Raw genomic sequence first — 10,033 nt, 5'->3', positions numbered from 1 at the left:
TGGGGTCTCCACCCTTCGACCCTTGTCCTGAAGCCTACTGGGGGCTGGACTGGGCCTTACTGGGCTGTGAGGGCTGCAGCTGGCCCAGGGGCACTGGGACTGGGGGGACTGATCGCACTGCAGCCTTACTGGAGGGACTGGGAGGGGGGGAACTGGTCCCATTAAAGTCCCATCCCATAGGGGAGAGCTGCCCTCAACAAAGATGGCGGCGCCCACGCGAGGGCAGCGAGGCCCCGCCCTTCCCCTGGCACCGGCTGAGCCAATCATAGCGCCTCAAACTTCCTCCCCGCCACGGGATTGGCTGGTGGATAAGGGGAGGGGAGGCGGAAAGAGCCGAAGCTTTCCGGAGAGACACGAAGGCGGCGGGGAGGTGAGCGCGGAGCCGGAAAGAGCCGAAGGGTTCCGGAAAGAGCCGAAAGCCCTTCCTGGGCAGAACGCCGGTAAAAGAAGCCGGAAAGAGCCGAACTCCTTCCGGAAACAGCCGAAGGGAAGACCCCGGAACGAGTCCCGTTCCTTCCGGCCGAACCCGAAGCGCTCCGGGGGCCTTCGCGAACCTTGTCCGGAAACCTCCGATCCCCCCCCAACCCCCCTCAGGCTTCTTTCCGGAGAATCCCGAAGCCATTCCGGAAAAACCCGAAGTCATTCCGGAGAGCCCCGAAGCCGTTCCGGAGGGATCCGAAGCAACTTCCGGAAAACCCCGAAGAGCTTCCGGAGATCCCCGAAGCCCCTTCCGTAGAATCCCGAAGCTCTTCCGGAGACACCCGAAGCCTTTTTCCGGAACGAGCCGAAAAAGCTCTTCCGGAAGTTCCCGAAGAACCCCGAAACCCTCGGGGAACCTCCCGAAGATCCCCGAACCCTTCCGTAAAGTCCCGAACCTCTTCCGGAAAAGCCCGAAGCCTTCCGGAAAGCCCCGAACCCTTCCGTAAAGCCCCGAACCCCTTCCGTAAAAACCCGAAGCCTTCCGGAAATCCCCGAAGCCCTTCCGGAAAAGCCCGAAGCCCTTCCGGAAGTTGCCGAGCGGTGCCGGCCGTTGCCGCCGCCGCCTCCTCGCCTCCTCCGTTCCGGGCCCGGTTCCGCCGCCGCCGCCGCCGCCTCCTCCCCGCCGGGGGGGGCCCAGCCCCGGCTCCGCCGCCCCCCCCCTGGCCCCGGTCCCGGTTCCGGTTCCGGTTCCGGTCCCGGCCCGGCAGGATGATCAAGCTGTTCTCTCTGAAGCAGCAGAAGAAGGAGGAGGAATCGGCCGGAGGCACCAAGGGCACCAGCAAAAAGGCCTCGGCCGCGCAGCTCCGCATCCAGAAAGGTTGGGGGGGGGGACTGGGAGGGACTGGGAAGGACTGGGAGAGACTGGGGTGGTAACTGGGGGGGACTGGGAGGGAGTAGTGGGGCTGGGAGGGGGACTGGGGGGGCTGGGAGGGAGTGGAGGGGGACTGGGAGAGGCTGGGGGGGACTGGGAGGGAGTGGAGGGGGATTGGGGGGGACTGGGAGGGACTGGGAAGGACTGGGAGGGACTGGGAGGGTAACTGGGGGGACTGGGAGGGTAACTGGGGGGACTGGGGGGAGTGGGAGGGAGTGGGAGATATTGGGGGGGTAACTGGGGGGGCTGGGAGGGTGACTGGGAGGGCTGGGAGGGTAACTGGGGGGACTGGGAGAGACTGGGGGGGCTGGGAGGGTAACTGGGGGGACTGGGAGGGGGACTGAGGGGTAACTGGGATGAAGTGGGGGGTGACTGGGGGGACTGGGAGGGCTGGGAGGGTAACTGGGAGGGACTTGGGGGGACTGGGAAGGACTGGGGGGGAAGTGGAGGGACTGGGGGAACTGGGAGAGTAACTAAGGGGATGGGGGTGGGGGACTGGGGGGTAACTGGGGGGGCTGGGAGGGACTGGGAGGGGAACTGGGGGGACTGTGAGAGACTGGGGGGATAACTAGGGGGACTGGGAGGGTAACTGGGGGGACTGGGAGATATTGGGGGGGCTGGGAGGGTAACTAGGGGGACCGGGGAGGGACTGGGAGAGACTGGGATAAACTGGGGAGTAACTGGGAGGGAGTGGAGGGGGACTGGGGGAAGACTGGGAGGAACTGGGGGGACTGAGAGGGTAACTGGAGGGAGTGGGGGGACTGGGAGGGTGACTAAGGGGACAGGGGTGGGGGACTGGGGAGGTAACTGGGGGGACTGGGAGGGTATCTAGGGGGACCGGGTTGTGGACTGGGAAGGAGTGGAGGGGGACTGGGGGGTACTGGGAGAGACTGGGATGAACTAGGGGGTAACTGGGAGGGAGTGGAGGGGAACTGGGGGGAGACTGGGAGGACTGGGAGGGTTGGGGGGTAACTGGGGGGATTGGGAGGGACTGGGAAGGACTGGTGGGTGACTGGAGGAGTAACTGGAGGGACTGGGAGGAAGTGGAGGGGGACTGGGAGGGGCTGGGGGAGTAACTGGGTGGACTGGGAGGGAGTGGAAGGACACTGGGGAGAGACTGGGTGGGACTGGGGAAACTGGGAGGGACTGGAGTGGGGGACTGGGGGGGGCACGCACGGGTCCCAGTATGGCCCCATTTAATGGAGGAGAGTGGTACTGGTCCCAGTATGGCTGTGGTGAGGGGTAACTGGTCCCAGTATGACTTTAGTGGGCAGCACGCAGTTGTCCCAGTATGGCTGTGATGGGGGGAGCCACTGGTCCCAGTATGGCTTTAGAGAGGGGAGGGCGGCTGATCCCAGTATGGCCCAGTTAAAGGAGCAGAGCCCACTGGTCCCAGTATGGCCCCGTTTAATGGAGAGGAGAGCACTGATCCCAGTATGGGCGTAGTGGGGGGCCAACTGGTCCCAGTATGACCCTAGCAGGCAGCACCCACTGGTCCCAGTACGGTCCCAGTATGACCCCAGTGCTGGGCACTCACTCATCCCAGTACGACCCCATTATGGCACTGGTCCCAGTATGGAGCACGCAGCGATCCCAGTATAACCCCAGTGCTGTCTGCATACTGGTCCCAGTATAACTGCAGCGTGGGTGCAGACTGGTGCTGGTAATGGGCATACTGGGAATACTGGGAAGGGGGGGGGGGGGGCAACAGCGCTGCTTTTGGGGGGGGGTGGCACCAAACTGGGATTGAAATGGGATTGAAATGGGAGCGAACTGGGACTGAAACGGGACCCCAAGCCTCAGCGCTCCCAGTACGGCCTTACTGGGAGCACTGGGATGGTGGGGGGAGGGGCTGAGCCCCCCCAATTTGTGCCCCCCCCCAGATATCAACGAGCTGAACCTGCCCAAGACGTGCGAGATCGACTTCTCGGACCAGGACGACCTCCTGCACTTCCGCCTGCTCATCTGCCCCGACGAGGTGGGGACCCCCCCACTGCCCCCCCCCGGTGTCCCCCCCCGTCTTTGTCACCCCATTGTCACCCCCCCGTCACCCCCTGCCCACCCCAACCCCCCCTGGCCATCCCCACCCTCCCCCCGGGGTTCTTTGCCCCATATCCTATATCCCACCCCAAATCCCTTCCTGGCCCTACAGAACCCCCATTGTCCCCCCCCCCCTCTTTGTCACCTCATTGTCACCCCCCCGTCACCCCCTGCCCACCCCAACCCCCCCTGGCCATCCCCACCCCCTCGCAGGGGTTCTTTGTCCCGTATCCTATATCCAACCCCAAATCCCTTCCTGGCCCTACAAAACCCCCATTGTCCCCCCCCCAGTGTCCCCCCCCACCCTTTGTCACCCCATTGTCACCCCCTGCCCCCCCCCGTCCCCCTCCTGGGTGTCCCACCCCCCCTCCAGGGTCCTGTGCCCCGTATCCTATATCCCACCCCAAATCCCTTCCTGGCCCTACAGAGCCCTATTGTGTCCCCCCCCCCTCTTTGTCACCCCATTGTCACCCCCCCCATCACCCCCTGCCCACCCCAACCACCCCTGGCCATCCCCACCCCCCCGCAGGGGTTCTTTGTCCCGTATCCTATATCCAACCCCAAATCCCTTCCTGGCCCTACAAAACCCCCATTGTCCCCCCCCCCTTTTTGTCACCCCATTGTCACCCCCCCGTCACCCCCTGCCCCCCCCATCCCCCTCCTGGGTGTCCCACCCCCCCTCTAGGGTCCTGTGCCCCATATCCTATATCCCACCCCAAATCCCTCCTGGCCCTACAGAACCCCGTTGTCACCCCCCCCCTTTTGTCACCCCCCCAGTGTCCCTTTGGGGTCCCCCCCCATCCCTGCCTCCCCCCTCAGGACACCCTCACGTCCCTTTAGGGTCCCCCGTGTCCCCCCCGCCCCCAAATTTCCCCTATAAACGTCCCCAAAATGCTGCCCCCCCCCCCCCATGACCCCTGTGTCTTTGTTTTAGGGTTTCTACAAGGGAGGGAAATTCGTCTTCAGCTTTAAGGTCAGTCCCGCGCCGGGGTGGCCCCGTGGCCACCAAATTCCCCCCCGGGACCACCAAAATGGGCTGGGGTTGGTGGTGGCCACCAAGTTGGGACCCGTGGCCACCAAATTCCCCCCCGGGACCACCAAAATGGGCTGGGGTTGGTGGTGGCCACCAAGTTTGGACCCGTGGCCACCAAATTCCCCCCCGGGACCACCAAAATGGGATGGGGGGGATGGTGGCCACCAAGTTGGCATCTGTGGCCACCAAGGGGAGACCCGTGGCCACCAGATTCCTCCCCGGGACCACCAAAATGGGCTGGGGTTGGTGGTGGCCACCAAGTTGGGACCCGTGGCCACCAAGTTGGGACCTGTGGCCACCAAATTCCCCCTTGGGACCACCAAAATGGGCTGGGGGTGGTGGTGGCCACTGAGTGGGGACCCATGGCCACCAAATTCCACCCCAGGACCACCAAAATGGGCCGGGGTTGGTGGTGGCCACCAAGTTGGGACCTGTGGCCACCAAGTTGGGACCCGTGGCCACCAAATTCCCCCCCCAGACCACCAAAATGGGCTGGGGGTGGTGGTGGCCACCAAGTTGGGACCCGTGGCCACCAAATTCCCCCCCGGGACCACCAAAATGGGCTGGGGTTGGTGGTGGCCACCAAGTTGGAACCTGTGGCCACCAAGGGGGGACCAGTGGCCACCAAATTCCCCCCCGGGACCACCAAAATGGGCTGGGGGTGGTGGTGGCCACCAAGGGGGGACCTGTGGCCACCAGGTTGGGACCTGTGGCCACCAAATTCCCCCCCCCAGCACCACCAAAATGGGATGGGGGGGATGGTGGCCACCAAGTTGGCATCTGTGGCCACCAAGGGGAGACCCGTGGCCACCAAATTCCTCCCCGGGACCACCAAAATGGGCTGGGGTTGGTGGTGGCCACCAAATTGGGACCCGTGGCCACCAGAAGGTGATGTGTGGCTACCTAGTGCGTTGGGATGGGGACCACGGGGTGGTGGCCACTGAGAGCAGACCAGTAGCCAACTGCTCACCCTGTGGCCACTGAGGGGTGACAAGTGGCCACTGATTCGCCCTAAACATCAGGGGTGGGATGGGGGGGCTTGGTGGCCACCTGGACATGACCAGTGGCCACTCAGTGCATCGGGACAGGGACTACGGCTCGGTGGCCACCGAGAGTGGACCAGTAGCCAAGTGTCCACTGTGTGGCTACTGAGGTGTGACAAGTGGCCACAGATTCAACCTATACTTTAAAGTGGGTTGGGGGGCTTGGTGGCCACCTGGCCATGACCAGTGGCCACTTGGTGCGTCGGGACAGTGACCAGAGCTCGGTGGCCACCAAACCACGACCAGTGGCCACCAAACCGCTCCCACCACCCCGTGGCTTCCCCGCTGCGCCACAACCGTTGCCCACACCCTCCGTGCGATTTGGGGTAGGGACGCGACCCAGGTGGCCACCGCCACCTCCCAGGTAGCCACCGAGCCCTTTCTGGTAGCCACTTTTCCCCCCCCGCAGGTCGGCCAGGGCTACCCCCACGACCCCCCCAAGGTGAAGTGCGAGACGATGGTCTACCACCCCAACATCGACCTGGAGGGCAACGTCTGCCTCAACATCCTCAGGTGGGCTACCAACCCCTTTGAGGTGGCTACCAACTTTTTAAAAGTGGCTACCAACCCCTTTGAGGCGGCCACCGCCCCCATTTCTCCCCTTTTTTCCCTTTTGGGGGGGAGAAGGGGGCAAATTGTGCCCCCCCCGGCCCCGATGGGTCACGGGGGGGGTAGGGGGTGGCCGTGGCTACCTGGCTGGTGGCCTTGGTAGCCACGGTGACCCCGGGCTGTGTCCCCAGAGAGGACTGGAAGCCCGTCCTGACGATAAACTCCATCATCTACGGCCTGCAGTACCTCTTCCTGGTGAGTTTTTTGGGGGGGGGGCACATTTTTTTGGGGTGGGGGGCAACCGGCGTGGCTTTTGGGGTGGCCCCCGGGGACGTTTTGGGGTCCCCTGGAGGGTTTTGGGGTCGCTGGGGTGGGTAAAAAGCCCCCTGGGGGGGGAATTAGGGGGGATTTTGGGGGGTTTTGGTAGCCCGGGGGGGGGCAATTTGGGGTCGGGGGGGGGATCGAAGGGGTTTGGGGGATTTGGGGGGGGTTTGGGGGATTTTGGGGGGGGTTTGGGGGTCGCTGGGGTGGGTAAAAAGCCCCCTGGGGGGGGAATTTGGGGGGATTTTGGGGGGGTTTGGTAGCCCGGGGGGGGGCCATTTGGGGTTTGGGGGGGTAATTTGGGGTTTGGGGGGGGGTTCGAAGGGGTTTGGGGATTTATGGGGGGGTTTGGGGGTCCCCTGGAGGTTTTTGGGGTCACTGGGGTGGGTAAAAAGCCCCCTGGGGGGGAATTAGGGGGGATTTTGGGGGGTTTTGGTAGCCCTGGGGGGGGGGCAATTTGGGGTTTGGGGGGGTAATTTGGGGTTTGGGGGGGTTCAAAGAGGTTTGGGGGATTTGGGGGGGGGCATTGGGGGTCCCCAGGAGGTTTTTGGGGTCACCGGGGTGGGTAAAAAGCCCCCTGGGGGGGATTAGGGGGGGTTCTGGGGGGTTTTGGTAGCCCGGGGGGGGGCAATTTGGGGTCGGGGGGGGATCAAAGGGGTTTGGGGGATTTGGGGGGGGTTTGGGGGATTTTGGGGGGGGTTTTGGGGTCCCCTGGAGGTTTTTGGGGTCGCTGGGGTGGGTAAAAAGCCCCCTGGGGGGGGAATTAGGGGGGATTTTGGGGGGGGTTGGTAGCCCTGGGGGGGGCAATTTGGGGTTTGGGGGGGTTTGAAGAAGTTTGGGGGATTTGGGGGGGGTTTGGGGTCCCCTGGAGGTTTTTGGGGTTGCTGGGGTGGGTAAAAAGCCCCCTGGGGGGGGGAATTAGGGGGGATTTTGGGGGTTTTGGTAGCCCTGGGAGGGGCAATTTGGGGTCGGGGGGGGGGATCGAAGGGGTTTGGGGGATTTGGGGGGGGTTTGGGGGATTTTGGGGGGGGGGTTTGGGGGTCCCCTGGAGGTTTTTGGGCATTAAGGGATTGGGGGGGGCAAAAATGGGGGGGGGTAAAAAATGGGGGGGTAAAAATGGGGGGGGGTTAAAAAATGGGGGGGCATTAAGGGAATGGGGGGGGGCTTTGTAGAGGGTTGGGTGGTGTTGAGGGGTGACCGGGGGGGGGCAATTAACCCCTGGGGGGGCAATTAACCCCTGGGGGGGCAATTAACCCTAGGGAGGACCAATTAATCCCCGGGGGGGGGGGGCAATTAACCCCGGGGGGGGGCAATTAATCCCTGTCGGGGGGCATTTAATCCCTGGGGGGGGCCACTTCGTGCACCCCCCCCACCCCCTTCCCTTTCCCCTTGTGGCATTTCCCCCTGCCCCTCCCTTATTTTTTTGCAAATTTTCCCTTTTTTATTTTTTTTATTTTTTTTTTCATTATTTTATTTTTTAATTTTTTTGTGCCCTCCCCTCCCTTATTATTTTTTCAAATTTTCCCCTTTATTTATTTATTTATTTTTAAAAATTTCTTTAATTTCTTTATTTTTTAATTTTTTTTTAATTTCTTTAATTTCTTTTTTTAATTATTTTTTTAATTTCTTTAATTTCTTTATTTTTTTTAAATTTTTTAAAATTTCTTTAATTTCTTTATTTTTTTAATTTTTTAAATTTCTTTATTTTTTTATTTTTTAAATTTTTTTAAATTTCTTTAATTTCTTTTTTAAATTATTTTTTAAATTTCTTTAATTTCTTTATTTTTTATTTTTTTTATTTTTTTTAAATTTCTTTAATTTCTTTATTTTTTTAATTTTTTAAATTTAATTTATTTTTTTATTTTTTTTAATTTCTTTAATTTCTTTTTTTATTATTTTTTAAATTTCTTTAATTTCTTTATTTTTTTATTTTTTTAAATTTTTTTTAATTTCTTTAATTTCTTTATTTTTTATTTTTTAATTTTTTTTAATTTCTTTAATTTCTTTTTTAAATTATTTTTAAAATTTCTTTAATTTCTTTATTTTTTTATTTTTTAAATTTTTTTAAATTTTTAAATTTCTTTTTTTTATTATTTTTTAATTTCTTTAATTTATTTTTTTGTTTCTTTAAAATTTTTTAAATTTCTTTTAAATTTCTTTATTTCTTTTTAAAATTTTTTTATTTTTTAATTTCTTTAATTTCTTTATTTTTTATTTTTTTATTTTTTTTTAATTTCTTTAATTTCTTTATTTTTTTTTATTTTTTTTAATTTCTTTAATTTCTTTATTTTTTATTTTTTTAATTTTTAAAAATTTCTTTAATTTCTTTTTTTATTATTTTTAATTTCTTTAATTTCTTTAATTTTTTTTTTAATTTTTATTTATCTATTTATTTATTTATTTTTAATTTTTCAATTTTTTTCATTTTTTTTTTTTCATTTTTTTGTGTCCCCCCCCCCGCCCCCCGCAGGAACCCAACCCCGAGGACCCCCTGAACAAGGAGGCGGCGGAGGTGCTGCAGAGCAACCGGCGCCTCTTCGAGCAGAACGTGCAGCGCTCGCTGCGGGGGGGCTACGTGGGGGCCACCTACTTCGAGCGCTGCCTCAAGTAGCCCCCCCCCCACATTTCCTCCCCCCCCCCCCCAAATTTTTTTGCAGCCCCCCCCCCCATATTTTTTTGCCCCCCCCCCCCCCAAAAACAACCCCTCCGCCCCCCCCTATTTATTGCCCCCCTGGGGGCGGGGGGGGCCCCCTCCTTTCTGTCTCCCCCCCCCCCTTCCCAGTCCCCCCCCCCCCCCTTGTGGGTGATTAAAGGGCGATGGTAACGAGCGGTGCCCCCCCCCCCTCCTCATCCGTGTTTTGTTTTGGGGGACTGGTTTATACTGGTTTGTACTGGGAGGGGGTGGGGGTGGGCAGTGGGGGTTCAGGGAGGGGTTGGCGCGACCAGTTCCTGCTGCCAGGGCTCCCAGTGCGACCAGTTTGCATTCCCAGTGTGCCCAGTTCCCTGTCTGGGGGCTCCCAGTATGCCCAGTTACCCATCTTAGTGCACCCAGTATGGCCAGTTCCCTGTCCAGCAGCTCCCAGTATGCCCAGTTAAAGGTCTTGGCATGCCCAGTTCCTGCCCAGTTCCTAGCCGCTGTATGCCTTGTCGCCCATTCCAGAGCTCCCAGTATGCCCAGTTCCCTCTCCCAGAGCTCCCAGTATGCCCACTTCCCTATCTGAGTGCTCCCAGTGTGCCCAGTTACCCATCTTAGCACACCCAGTAACCCCAGTACCCTCTCCCAGAGCTCCCAGTATGCCCAGTTCCCTCTCCCAGAGCTCCCAGTATGCCCAGTTCCCTCTCCCAGAGCTCCCAGTGTGCCCAGTTACCCATCTTAGCACACCCAGTAACCCCAGTACCCTCTCCCAGAGCTCCCAGTATGCCCAGTTCCCTCTCCCAGAGCTCCCAGTATGCCCACTTCCCTATCTGAGTGCTCCCAGTGTGCCCAGTTACCCATCTTAGCACACCTAGTAACCCCAGTACCCTCTCCCAGAGCTCCCAGTATGCCCAGTTCCCTCTCCCAGAGCTCCCAGTGTGCCCACTTCCCTATCTGAGTGCTCCCAGTGTGCCCAGTTACCCATCTTAGCACACCCAGTAACCCCAGTACCCTCTCCCAGAGCTCCCAGTATGCCCAGTTCCCTCTCCCAGAGCTCCCAG

General features: G+C 58.0%; 2 protein-coding genes across 2 annotated transcripts; both read left to right on the top strand.

Annotated features, from left to right (window-relative positions):
• Positions 1–202: 202 nt before the first annotated feature.
• LOC116500182 (pollen-specific leucine-rich repeat extensin-like protein 1) lies at positions 203–964 on the top strand. The gene is made up of 3 exons (XM_032205098.1): positions 203–370; positions 451–866; positions 929–964. Exons 1-3 carry the CDS (start codon positions 203–205, stop codon positions 945–947), a joined length of 603 nt encoding a protein of 200 aa, XP_032060989.1. The 3' UTR covers positions 948–964.
• On the top strand, positions 860–8,992 carry UBE2M (ubiquitin conjugating enzyme E2 M). The gene is made up of 6 exons (XM_032205079.1): positions 860–1,297; positions 3,235–3,329; positions 4,326–4,364; positions 5,877–5,980; positions 6,208–6,271; positions 8,808–8,992. The coding sequence occupies exons 1-6, from the start codon at positions 1,189–1,191 to the stop codon at positions 8,946–8,948; spliced, it is 552 nt and encodes a 183-aa protein (XP_032060970.1). The 5' UTR covers positions 860–1,188; the 3' UTR covers positions 8,949–8,992.
• Positions 8,993–10,033: the final 1,041 nt, after the last annotated feature.

Source organism: Aythya fuligula, chromosome 32 (assembly GCF_009819795.1).
Source record: "Aythya fuligula isolate bAytFul2 chromosome 32, bAytFul2.pri, whole genome shotgun sequence".
Taxonomy (NCBI): Eukaryota; Metazoa; Chordata; class Aves; order Anseriformes; family Anatidae; genus Aythya; species Aythya fuligula.
The sequence above is the reverse complement of the archived record's forward strand: the minus strand, read 5'-3'. Positions and strand labels throughout refer to the sequence as shown.